Source organism: Balaenoptera acutorostrata, chromosome 6 (assembly GCF_949987535.1).
Source record: "Balaenoptera acutorostrata chromosome 6, mBalAcu1.1, whole genome shotgun sequence".
NCBI classification, from domain to species: domain Eukaryota; kingdom Metazoa; phylum Chordata; class Mammalia; order Artiodactyla; family Balaenopteridae; genus Balaenoptera; species Balaenoptera acutorostrata.
Genome location: NC_080069.1, coordinates 116,016,860 through 116,030,233, shown reverse-complemented (window position 1 = coordinate 116,030,233; position 13,374 = coordinate 116,016,860). Strand labels below are relative to the sequence as shown.

The following is a 13,374-nucleotide window of genomic DNA, read 5'->3' as shown; positions in this document are numbered from 1 at the left end:
CAGCACAGTGCAAGCCGTGGACTAACAGGTAATAAGAGCAGCTGACCTCAGCCCCTGCTACATGCAGGACACTTCACCTGTACCGATTCACTTGATCCTCCCTACGATGCTGGGAGGCAGGTGCTTGACAGCAAAGGAAACAGGCACAGAGAGGTTACAGGACTTGCCCAAGGACACATAGCAGGTTCGAGGCAGAGCCCAGATTCCACCCAGGTGGTCTCACTAGAAGCATCCATTCATGAGTGCTAAGTCACAGCGCTTTCCTAGCCATGGGGCCATGTAGAACCCCTGGACATCTGTTTTTGTCTCTGTGATGAGGCTAGTACCCACTTGGCTGGGCGGTGTGGCTCCCGGCAATGCACTTGGTGGGGCCCAGCTGGAAGCAGGCTCTGTGCATGACAGCTGAGTCTGTGACACCTGAGTCACCAGGGCTGGGGGATGATGGGCCTGCTGTCCATGGGGCTGGGTCCCCAGGCCTAGGGGGGATGTGCTGCGGGCTGTTTATTGGCCTGAAGTGCCTGTGGACACAGCAGCCTCCCGACGGTGTCCCTGGGATCCCAGGCCACTGGGGAGAGGAGCCAATGGCTCTGATTGGGGGGAAGGGCTGGCATCTGTCCCCTTCTCTGCCCAGTTCCCGCCTTAGGCTCACCAACAGTGAGCCTGCCCAGCATGACAAGAAAGAGACCCTGACAAGACAGCCAGGCACAAAGAGCGGAAAATGTGGGTTTTGGTTTCAGACACACCCGGACTCATGTTCCATCTCCGTGTGTATTTGGCCAAGTAGGTTCAGTTTCCTCATCTGTAAAGTGAAGAGAATGATAGAACCTTCCTCATGAGGCTGCTGTGAGGATTTGGAGAGATCCTGGGAAGGGAGGGAGCAAGCCTCCACGGTGGCACCTCTGACGTCTCTGCTCGCCATGCCCCCTGGCCTTTGCACATGCTCTTCCCCTTGCTTGGTCCTCCCTCCTCTGAGCCTCTATCCCCTACCCCCCAACGCACTCCTTGTCTTCCTGATTCTCCTCCTGTAGGTCTCTGCTTGGACGTCCAGTAGGGGAGATAAAGCACTACACGAGGGAGAAGGAAGGGCTTGGCTCCAAAGGAGGACACAGTAGTCTGGGCTCAGCCTTAAAGGACAGGCATTCACCAAGGAGACAGGTACAGAAGGATGTTCTGAGAAGAGAGAATGAGGAAACTGAGGCTCAGGGAGGTTAAGTCCCTCACCCAAGGTCACACAGCTGGGCGGAGGCAGAGCCGGGATTCAAACCTGTGCCTGGGGGTGGGATCTGCTCGAACCCAGAGTGGGCCGTGTGGGCAGTGGGCCGAAGGGCCAGGAGCCAGGGCTAAGCTGCACGCAGCCTGGGACTTGGAACGGCACCCACGGGGCACAGGTACGTTTAAGGGGCGTGCCCCAGCCTTGCGCTCAGCTCTTCCCATGCATCACGACAGCGACCTTCCCGGGTCTGTTTGCCTCCTTTAGTTACGGTGCCAGGCCCAGCCCAGCCCGAGTAGAGGGCTCTTCCTGTCCCTCACACCCAACTTTGTGATCCATAGACATGGAAAGGACCACACACAGTCTGTGACACACGTCCCGTCCACACCACAGGACACACATAGGTGGCCCAGGCAATGGAGACAGAGGTAGGAGGGCTGCAAGCTCTAAGGAATTGGGGGGCAGGGGATGATTCCCTTGGTCACGTCGCCCCAGAAAGGGACCTTACACTGGACGTTCCCTTTCATCCACTGCAAGCTCACAGGAGCCTCTTTCTGTCCCACTCAAGTGGTTGCTCAAAGTGTCACATGGGGCCTTCCCAGGGCAAACGCCAGCTCTGTGGGAGATCCTGGACAGGTGATGTCATCTCCTTGAGCCCCAAATTCCCCATCTGAAGATGGGATAATAGCACCCATGACATGGGGCTCCACAGGTGTTAAATAACATATAGAAAGTACCTGGCTGAGGGCTGTTCACAGGAGATGATCGTGAGCTGCAGCTCTCAGCCTGGAGAAGGTCCCTTTCCCCCGGCACCAACGCATATTTTACACCCCAAACACCTCCCCACCTGGAAGACGTAGCCCCAGGTCACCTTTTGCACGCAGGGAGGGTGCTGCTCTCGAACCCTGCCCTGCCCTCCCCGGCTTCTGGCCAGGGACTGGCACCAAGCTGCCACCCGGGTCAGGGCTGCAGAGAAGTTCTAACCTAGTTTGCAAGGCTGCCTGGTCCACTGTCCTCAGAGGCTCCCATGCTGCCCGAGTACCTCCTGTCCAACGTGTAGCTTCTCAGGCACTTGGGCTCCAGAAAGTCCTGAAAGTGTAACCAAGCAGGACCCTGTGGGGTCTTGCCAGGACAGACCCCTCCTCACAGCCTCTGCTGTAGCTCCTCGCTGAAGGACCTAGATAACAGTATCTGATGCACATTTCCTGAGTTGTTTCACAGATGCTAAAACCACTACCAAATGGAAGAAATTAACTACTTGACGATCATGAGCACGTAGCTCCCACAGCTACTGGCGCCTAAGGATTGATAATGTTAACCCCTGTGACACCACCCTGTTACCTCACCATCAACCAATCAGAGAATTGCGCATGAGTTGATCACTCACCCTGGGATACTCCTCCCTCACCTGGCCTTTAAAAATGCTTTGCTGAAACCCGCTGGGGAGTTGGGGCTTTTTGAGCACTAGCGGTCCTGAGCTCCTTGCTTGGCACCCTGCAATAAACGCTGCACTTCCCTTCACCACAGCCCGGTGTCAGTAGATTGGCCTTACTGTGCACAGGTCAGTGGACCCAAGTTTGGTTCGGTAACAACATAGTGTCATAGAAGCACACATGTGCCCTTGTGCATCTAACTGGATGCATAAACAGCCCCCTTAGCCTGCAACTGGGTGTTTCAGGTGGTTTCCTGCTGTCATATTTTTTGACCTTGTGAACAGGGTGTGGGAGCCTCACTTTTCCAGTCTTGGGGTTCAGAAACCTACCAGCCTCGGGACTTCCCTGGTGGTGCAGTGGTTAAGAATCCGCCTGCCAAAGCAGGGGACACGGGTTCCATCTCTGGTCTGGGAAGATCCCACATGCCGTGGAGCAACTAAGCCCGTGCGCCACAACTACTGAGCCTGCACTCTAGAGCCCACAAGCCACAACTACTGAAGCCCACGTGCCTAGAGCCCGTGCTCCGCAACAGGAGAAGCCACTGCAATGAGAAGCCCGCGCACCGCAACGAAGAGTAGCCCCCGCTCGCCGCAACTAGAGAAAGCCCGCGTGCAGCAACAAAGACCCAATGCAGCCAAAAATAAATAAAATAAATAAATTTATTTTAAAAAAATTTAAAAAAAAGAAAAAATAAAAGAAACCTAACGGCCTCCCCAGCACCCTCACTAAGCGTCTGCTTTCTGAATAAGGACCAGGCCCAGGATCTTAGCCTCCCAAGGCCTAGGGCTTGATTTCATTGTGCTCAGGTCTAGATCCTAACCCATTGCTTGCCCCAGAAAGGGTACCTGGTGAAAACCTGTCAAATCAACACATTTCACCCAATTTAGAGGGAGACCTAAGAGCCTTGGGGTCCGAGCCATGCCTCAGTTTCCTTATCTATGAAGTGCGGGTGCCGCTGGCCTCTGCTAGAGAGGTACTGAAGAGCAGAAGGGAATTATATACAAGTGCCTCCCAAATTAGCTTCTAGGAAAGGAATTACTGTTTTTATTGAGACCTCCTCTGAATAAAGCCTTATATTCACATCTTTCCCTCAAGGGAAAGATTCATTGTGTGAATCTCCAGCAAACACTGGTATGTGCTTCTCTCAGTAGGCTGGCCTGAGAGGAGACCTGAGGTGGTTCTTAGGAAGTGTGTGTTTCTGGACTTTAAAGAAGATGTATTTGTGTGTGCATGTGTGTCTGGTTTTCACAGGATATTTTTGCAAAACCACATAGCATAGCGATTGTTTTATGTACAAAGATAAGAAAGGCTGACCCATAAGCTAATTGAATCATGCAAGTAACTACTTAGCCATGGGAGAGATTCCTACAGGCAGGCTGAGAGCCCGTGTGAGGGAGGACAGCTTTGGAGGGCAATCTATTTTATAAAGTGTAACTGCCTCAAGATTAATGGGAATGGTGGCCCTAGACCTTGTTTTACCAACTGAAATAGTAAAACAGTTGTATTTATCAGAGACCATTTGCTGCAACTGATTAACATTAATCTGATTTCCTGTGAGTCAATTTCCTCGAGATACAGTAAACAGGCCAATTACCTGCTATTGACTTCTTTTATTACAAAGATTTAGATATTAGCGACAGATGTACATGTAAATACATGGAGTTGCTGACAATGTGAATAAAACAAAAACAATATTTAAACTGGTTAAAGGATTTCTAGTTGGTCTTACGTTTTATAAGTTTAGTTTTCAAAGGTATGTTATGGGAAGTTGTAGCTTTTTGGTTTTTTTATGGCCTTGGAAGCTCACTCTTTTGGGACAATCTTTTGCTTGTTCTTAACCCGTATCTCACAGAAGTTATGAAAGCAAGGAGGTGAATGTGACAAGACTGATAATTATTTAAAAATTACCAAACAGGTCTTTCCATCCAAAAGATGCTGGATGCATCATTAAGTCAGGAGAGTGTCAGCTCCAAGGACACACACAGACCTGGGTTCCAAGCGTGGCCCTTGTTATCCTAGGTCTTTCACCTTGTGGCATCTACTTTTATGAACTTCAGTTTCCTAATCTGTGAAAATGGGGATGATATTTTCCTTGTGGTATTCTTAGAGCGTTAAGTGTCAAGTGAGGACATGTGACGGTGGTCCAGGAGCTGGCTGGGAGCCTGCAGAGAGTGTAGTCGGCCACTCTCAGCCTCACCTTCGTTTCTGAGTCCCTCTCTGACAGGCGACACGTTTACATGCTCAGACTCACTTCTGGGCAGGCCTTCTCCTCTGTCTGCACTGACTAGCTCACCAGGTGGGGTAAGAAATTGCATCAACATTTAATCATGAAAGCAAAAAGTTTATTCATGTTTGAAACTACATATAACTACCACGAGGAAGACTTTTTCAATCCAGGGTGTAATCCAGTTAGAAAGGAACACGAAACGTTTTTAATACATTAGAATCACCGCCACAAATTATTTTCATGACTCAATCAGTTTCAGAATCGCATACAATACAAAAAGAGAGAAAGGAGAGGGGGCCCCATTACACAGGGTGAAATATACAGTACTGAATACTGAAATCTGAATGCATCACAATTAGTCATCGCTTTTTTTTTTTTTTTTGCATGGATTAGTAACAAGATGAAGAACATTCAAAATGTTTCTTAGTATTTACAACAGTTTTACTGATCCTGTGTTAATTTAAGACCCAATGTTTCCACTCTCGGTTTTTTAAAAGTTGCAAATGCAACCCTGATTTTTCTTTTAAAAGATTACAATGTACATTACATTTTATGAAGGGAAACAAAGAGTTAATTACAAGATGCAAAAAGATAAGAAAAAGACAAACTACAGCGTGAGTATTGTTCAGAGGTAGTAAGTGAGCACTCTAAGCTACAGAACATGTTGAAATTCTATTGGTTTGTATGAGTTCGCATGAGGTAATAAAGCTGTGTTTTGATTGGTGAGATGTATAAATACTCTTTTGCTACACTATATACAACACTCCAGAGAGCAGGGCCTTTGTGAATGCCCAGAGGACGTAGCAAACCTTGACAAGTCTGTGCAGCACCCAGTGCACGCCATAAAACCCCAGACGGATCTCGTGGTCACCTCTATCAGCAGCAAGTATCTTCAGCTCTCAAAACAATCTGGATCCATAATTTAATTACCGAGCAGACTCTGGGCACTGGTGCTTTCAGAGAGAGAAAAGATGCTACCGGTCTCTGATCTAATTATAACATAAGAGATCGAAACCCAAGAGTGACGAGGAAGATTCTTAAACACAACCATCATTAACAGGTAGCCAAACAGCTCCTTTATTCCAACTCCATTAGTGATATGAAAGAAGGACAATCAAAGTCTGCAATGGAAATATGCAAGAAGTTCAATTTAGGTGAGGTGAGTCTTTGTATCTGCCTTAGCAATTGAGGTTTAGCATATATTGTACTTTTTACCCTTAAGGCCAAGTAATTGGCAAGTGAGAAACCATTAATGTAAAATATTGATAATAAATTATGATAAAATAGCTATAGGACTGTCAACAATGTTAAATCTTGGCCTAATTGGATAAAGTGCTTTTTTAACATTGTGTGTTTTTAAGTATAAATACAAATGATTATGATTCCTTAAAAAACAGATTTACCAAGTTCTCTAATAAGGTGTTACAGTAAAGCTGTAGATGGTGGGCTACAAAAACGCTTTCCTTTTCCTCCTGTTGCTCTGAACGCACTTATCAAGGCGTGTCAGCTCAGGGAAGAGCGTTACCAGAGATTAGTTAGAGGTATCAGAGTGCACACTTCCTGGGCCTTCTGTAGGAGAAGTCACAGAAGATGGAGTTGTTGCGTCCTGCCAGCCTCCATTAGCCTGAAAGGAGAAGCACAGTTCAACGGGTGCACGTCTACATATTAATTCTCCTCCCCAACTGAAAATACCCCGATGACAACATGAGAGCAAAGATGCATTAGCAAAATGTATTTTCTAAACCCACTTTGGCAGGAGTTTGAAGCATGTGTTAAAGTGGGATTAAATGCATGTAAAACAAATCCATCCTACCAAGTAAAGACTTGGCAATAAATCAGCACGCTGAAGGAGGGCTTCAGCTGGTCTCAAGCTGGCACGAAGCTCGGCCTTTGATTTGCTGATAAAAATCAAGTGACTTGAAAAAAAATCTTATAAGAAGGGAGCAGTGGAGAAGCTCAATGCAATGCTTTGGCAAGACCTTGGGCTCCACAAAGTATAAACTTCAACCCAGCTTAATCCTCGTTTCCATAGAGAAGAAGCCCCTCCACCCCCCGGCCCCTTTTCTATACAAGACTGACAGCCAGCTACTATAACTCTTGGAAAATGAAGGCCAGAATTTCCCTCCAAATAGGATCTTGCAGAATGAAAATGCATGAACTGTGGAGGAGCGCACACTATTCAAATCTGGATTCCAATTATCTGTAACTGGGGCTCCTATTCGGGATGTTGCTACGGCTCTTCACATGCCACTGGCCCTTCCTGCCTCAGACCTGCATCCGCAGTAACAGTGCTCAGAAACAAATTTGCCTTATGCCTTGGCCTATAGAGGCAATTGCTGAAATCAATGTCTGATCAGATTTCTGCTGTGGCAGACAGCTTGTCGCTACATATTTTTATGTCAGTCAAGAAGAGGGAGGTGCTGGGCTTGTGAGTTGGGGAACACTGAGTGGAAGTGACGGGGCGGGCCTTTCTGGAGAGAAGGCGAGGGTGAGCTGGCTGCCACCCAGTGCCTGCGGCACAGACCAGCCTCGTGCTGTGCCGCCCCCAGACCTAGACCTCCCACACCAGTGCCAGTGAGGGGCAGAAGGTCCCCCTGACTCCCTCACAGCCATCTGCAACTTGTTCTACGAGTCCATCCAAAATGTCTTCTTTTTAGGCCTGTGCTGCTAGGCTACTGAGATTCCTCGCCCAGTCTTGGGCTGGGAATTCTTCCTTCTCCCAATATGCTGTTCTTAGGGAACCCTGTCTTCGGCTTGACTGCACAGTCCTGCATATAAAGCACCTTTCCTCCCTCTAGGTCCACAGGGAAATGGTGGGGAGGGGGGAGAGAGAGGGACCAAACAACCACACAGAGATGACCAGAGCCAAAGGGAGAAGGATTTTCCAGGCTTTAGATGTATCAAATCCAGGTTAGGAAAAAATATAAAGCTATGGCAGTTGATCTTCAAAGCCTCAGCTGTGCAGGTTGGATGGTGACAAGCGCGTGTGTGTTTGTGTGGACTCGAAAAAATCCTCTCCTCTATCTAATAGGTAAGCTGTTCTCACCCCTCAGGTATGAAAATCTACTTAGAAAAAGAAAAACTCTTATGCAGATACAAGTCTAAAGATATTCCATCTGAAGTAAACATCATTCCTCTTTTATCCAAATTTATAAACAACAAATGTACAATATTTTTACCCAGCGTGGCAGCTGGAGGAGAGGTTGTCAGCAAGCATTCTTTTTTTCAAAATAAATTAATCCTTACTCTGGTGGTTTGAGATTATGCACTGTATTATACAACAGCGCCTTATCAAGCCTCATCAGTGAAGATGGAATTCATGTCTGTAAAATGCTGCAGGCAATCACAGTTTCATATTTTATCATGTTGATAAGGATATCGCACATTCTCTGAAGCATTTCAAAACACTTAAATGAAAAAGGAGAAATGCAACTAAAAGGCTTTTTATGTGGTTTGTTGTGGGTTATTACGAGTTATTTATAAACCCAAAAACAAAGATTTGACATTTCAAATGTAAAAGATTTGAGTATTTAATGGTCCTTTTTTCCTTTTACAATTGAACATCCTCAATCACTTTTTAAATCATTAATATTTACTCTCATAGAAAGCCAGCCCCAAAAAGGGAGACTTCTGTCTGTTTTCCTTCTGACTCTACTACCATGTGTTGGGCAGTTCATTCCTCCCTAGTCTGGAGTCCCAGATTCTGTCCACCACTCCACCCTGGGGACTCAGTCCCCGCAGCTCCCCTTTAGGTGCTATGCGTTTGCTATTTTCCATCCATGTCAGGGTGGGGGGAAAGTGAAGTTTTGGTCAATTGGTTACTAAAGTTAAAATTATTTCCTCCGTACTTAACAACTGAGAAGCCATGGAAAATGCTGAACGTGTTTTGCATCCCACATTGACAATACAGCAAGTTACTGTTAAGAACAGGAGTCTTTGTTTAGCTTGGTTTGTTGATCTGTCTGGGGCCCTCCTCCCCTTCACCTGAGCTGTGTTTGGGAATTTTTCCTGCTGCTCGAGTCTAAGATAAATGACCTGTTTTTCACCATCTCCCTGGAACACAGCACGGCCAGTGGGAGATGGCATCTTAATGGGCTGATGCTTAAGTCTCTATTGATGACAGAATGCCAGCCACCCTGGGCCTCTGTGAGGACTTCTAATGGCATGAAGGTAACATCAGTGTTTAGGTTCATAAAATAAAAGTACACTAAAAATGCTGCCTTCCCCACCTGCCAAAAAGATGAGAAGCCAAGTAAAATGGCCATTAATTTATTTATTAGCCACTGTTTACCTGACGCTGTTCCTACAGCTCTTCAAATCTGGTTCCCCAGAGTACTCACGTTTAAATTATGTGGACTGTACAGTGAGTTTCCTCCAAGGCCATCACTGTAGCCTCCCGTCTGATTGATAACATGACGGAGGGTATCCACCTAGAAGTGAGACAAAACAAAATTCATCATCCCAAATCTATTAAAACATCATTACTTACAAAAGGAAACAATTTGAACTATGTGTGCCACAAGGGTTTAGCATCTTGAATGAAAGACAAATTTATCAATCAAATGTGACTGGCGGAATTTCAACAATTCTTTGCATATTTAAACTCGCACATCTTTGTTTTTCATGCCAGCCAAACAACAACATCTTCATGGCCAGGCAAACTTTGCATCTACACCAGCCAAATGAGCATGGCTGTGGGTGAAACTACTTATAAATATGTATACTGGCTCGCCCTCTCACACGCGCACACGCACACACACTCCCACGTGCATAAAAACAAGTAGCTGCTTTCCAGTAACAGGATGAGAAAAAGAGGTGAACCTGGAATATACTTTAAGAACTCAGGTTTTTGTATTCTGACTTAAAAAAATAAATACAGAAATGAAACAGAGTAATATATTTTAAAAGCATACACACACTGGCACACACAATTTTTCTGTTCTATCTTGTTACAAAAGTAATATGCACCCAACCCCTCTCCATGAGCTCAAGCCAGAGCCGAATGCATTCACAAAGTTTATCAGGTTTGAATCATCCAAAGTCACTGTTCACTTGACTTCTCATTAAATTAAATGGTGGGGCAGATGGTCACATCCGGAAGCACCCAGCACAGGGTCTGCACGGTGTGCAGACCACTTCCACGGGTTGAGAGTCAGGAGTTTTGAGCCCAAACCCTACCCTGCTAGAAAGGCCCCAGCTGGGCCATTTCTCCTACCTGTGATTGCACATTGGCTCCGACTTGGGACCCTTGGTAAGAATCCCCATTCAGACTCTGCATGTTCATGAACATGTCCCCAGAATTTGGGAGGTTAAAAGAACCAGAAGAACCTGGAAAGGAAAGAGTTAAGTAGCTGAATAACAGAGAGCTACACACATAATCCTCAAAGACCTAGAGGCAGGGAAAGGAGAAAAGGTACAGAAGGGAAAGGTTGTGTACAACATAAAGCATTTCTAGATCTAAGAGGACGGAGAATAACTCCAAGGAGTTAGGTCCTGTGATTCATTTTGCATCTAGGAAAGTCCTGTCAATGGGGAAGCCCAAATATGAAAGAAAGAGAGAATCAAAACAAACAGAAAAACACCCAGCAGCTGGCCTGGAACCATCCCCTTGTTTTCATTTATCTCCAGGACTTGGTCATTAAGTGAGCTCTTCACCATCATTAACTGTCATGGTGGACAATTACCCAGAGAAGAAACATTTTTCTGAAGCTCTTTCTAAGCCATACGCTCTGCCTAACTTTCATCAGTTTCCACGCTCCATTAAAAAGAACTTGGGGGGGTGGGGGGAAGAAGACAACAAAACAAAACAAACAAAAAACCCCTCACTTTCTGAATTTTTAAAGATATATTTAAACTATCTCCTTAGAAAAGTCCCTTGAATTGCTTCTCAAGTCCATCTGTTTGGACTAGCTGCACATCTTTCATTGCTACTCAAGTTCCCTCTAATTTTAAGATGTTTCCAACTTCACCAAAAAATGCCTCATAAAATCTGGCCCAAATGTATTGTATGAGCAGCCAAGATAATGCATCCATGTGTTAAGTACCATACCCCTCGCGGCTAACCACGTCCGGATCAGCTAACCACATGCTGAGCCTACCAAGTCAGCACAGGTGCTAAGGAGATGTAAGGACAGCAGACTCGACTCTGCAGCTACATCAGGTAGGAAGCCCTGCTGTCCTAACCCCAACATACCAGCTTCATTACTCACAGCAACAGGTAAATTTCCCACTTCTATTTCACTCGTTCTTTGACAGACCACTATTGATTTTAAAATGACACATGGAACAATATAGTGAAAATAATCATTAGTGATAGCACTTGGCTTAACTGCTGAATTAAAAAACACTACTAAGTGTGAAAGTTCTAGAATCTAACAGTACATAGTGGCACTCACTGTGAATAGTGGGTTTACAGGCTCTGGCCATCCACTCATTCACCCACCCCAAGAACAAGTCTGCATTTTAATATCAATCTTCCTTTATAAGTCCACTGTGTCCCCAGTATGGCTCTTGTTTCCTGGTCTGTGGGACAGGGGTTCGTGGCATAAGGCTGCCTGAGCTGAGTAGGGAGTGAGCGCCCGTACGCACCAGAATTTGGCGTGGTGGGCGAGTTGGTCTGGTTGTTCTGCACGGCTGCGGCCACTGCGTGTGCAGCTGTCACGGCTGTCTTTGCAGCGTAGAGATTGGCTTCTTCCTGAAACTTGCCGATATTCTTCTTGTACCTGATTCGTTTGTTGCCAAACCAGTTGGATACCTACAAATCACAGGGATATGAGTAAGGGGAAGCGAGGTTCAAAGAGAGGAACAAAAATCAAACTTCCAATAATAACTGTAGGACACCAAAGGGAGACCTTGGAATAGGCTAGGAATCACTCAATTCCTAGCCTGTGATCACATCCTGGGGATGATGCAGAATGGTGCAGAGGCTCACTTGCTCTTTTGGCAAACCTCTCAACACTCTTGGAATAAGACCACTTCTTGGAGTTGGCCCCAGTAACACTAAAATGGCTGGGAGCACTGTTCATAAAAAACAGTCAATTGGTGTATACCAATTAACATATAAATGACTAGTCCCCTGAAAAGGAGCTGAAAAACTAAAGGAAACATTTGTTAAGTTAGGTAAATAATAAGAAATGCTTGTGAAAGAATGACTTATTCTTTTGGGTTCTGGAACAATTTTGGCAGCTGTACAGTAAAATCATGTTTGGTGTGCTAAAAAGAGTAACATCAATTAATAATGGATGAAAAACCCCTTTGTCTCCTGCCTTAGAAGATACTGTATGTCTGCCAAGATGGCTGCTTAAGTTGTGCCAGTTAACATGTGAGAAGGTCACGATGTGAAAACTCAAGCAATTCCAATAAGGTCAAATGCAAATAAAGAATCAGTGGCTGATTTCATCAGGTAGAACATACTTATTTCTTTTGCAAACTACCTATGATGTCAACCAGTGCAAATGGAAGAGATTTCTAAGGAGGATCTTGGCAACAGGCAGATTTCATCACATTTCATTGACAGTGAAACTTCGGCGCAAGACTCACTGCCTATAGTTACATTGAGTGTTCAGGCACCTGGGAGCTGAGCTATATAAAGAAGCAGCTAAAACCCACACAGCAATTTATGAATAGGTACCCACTTGCTATATAAAAGGCTCTGACCTCTCTTTTGTTAAAGTAACAGTTTAACAACACTTTTTAATAATTTCTTAGTAATGTGTCAAAGGGGCATGTTGCTGTGGTATCAGGCGGCGTGGGTCACTGTTTCATCCTGAACAGCTATTTAGGGACCCTGAGGAAAAATAAGGAGTGGTATAAGCCCTCCAACCCAATTTACACCAATGGGCATGCTAGTTGACCATCTCTGCCAAGTCTTTAACTGCTTTGGAAATAGAACTCTCATTCTTCAAACTATGGCACTCACCCGCTCAGGGAAAGCTAGAGAGCCCTGGCAAAGGAGCCACGTGAGGAAGACAACGTTGGCCTGCAGCAGCCCACACACTGTCCCATCCTGGGGGGGGTCACTGTGTGCACGTATGTGCCACACACACAGGCCAGCACACTAGCTGAAGACCTGTGCAGCCACCATGAACACAGGTTCAGACAGCAACAAGCCAAAACTCATCAGGAAGCAAGTATGCTGCAGAGCCGGCCTTCCTAGCCGTTTCTGTTCCACTGTCATCCCCCCACACAACTCCCCGACCCAATGAAGGATTCGATGTGCCCCTTCCTTCCTTCATTTCAAATAGTGGTGGTAATAGTAACTATTTAACGAGCATCTCCTTTGCACTGAGCATTACACAGAGCCCTTTGCGTACATTTTCTCATGTAACAATCTTAACAATCTCAAGGACTAGGTGATTGATTCATGTGGTCACAGGCATCACACCTGTCCCAAATCCAATGGCCTTCTCTCTCCCTGCAACTTGTTTGACCTCTCAGCAGCGTCTGATACTTGTAATTACCTCCCCCACACCTCCGGCTCCTTCTTAAAGCGCTTTCTTTGCATG

General features: G+C 45.8%; 1 protein-coding gene across 6 annotated transcripts in view; it reads right to left on the bottom strand.

The window, feature by feature from the left end:
• Positions 1-4,945: 4,945 nt before the first annotated feature.
• Positions 4,946-13,374, bottom strand: part of PBX3 (PBX homeobox 3) — a 224,248-nt gene continuing 215,819 nt past the window's right edge. For 2 of the 6 annotated variants that reach the window (XM_057549013.1, XM_007194671.2), the window contains 4 exons: positions 11,459-11,624; positions 10,086-10,198; positions 9,211-9,300; positions 4,947-6,494 (listed from right to left, as the gene is read on the bottom strand). In XM_057549013.1, the coding sequence (XP_057404996.1) occupies positions 6,402-6,494; positions 9,211-9,300; positions 10,086-10,198; positions 11,459-11,624 (462 nt within the window). In that variant the 3' untranslated portion in view covers positions 4,947-6,401. Of the gene's footprint in view, positions 6,495-9,210; positions 9,301-10,085; positions 10,199-11,458; positions 11,625-13,374 lie in introns of all 6 variants that reach the window. The other 4 variants (XM_057549012.1, XM_057549014.1, XM_057549015.1 and 1 more) reach the window with 4 other exon arrangements.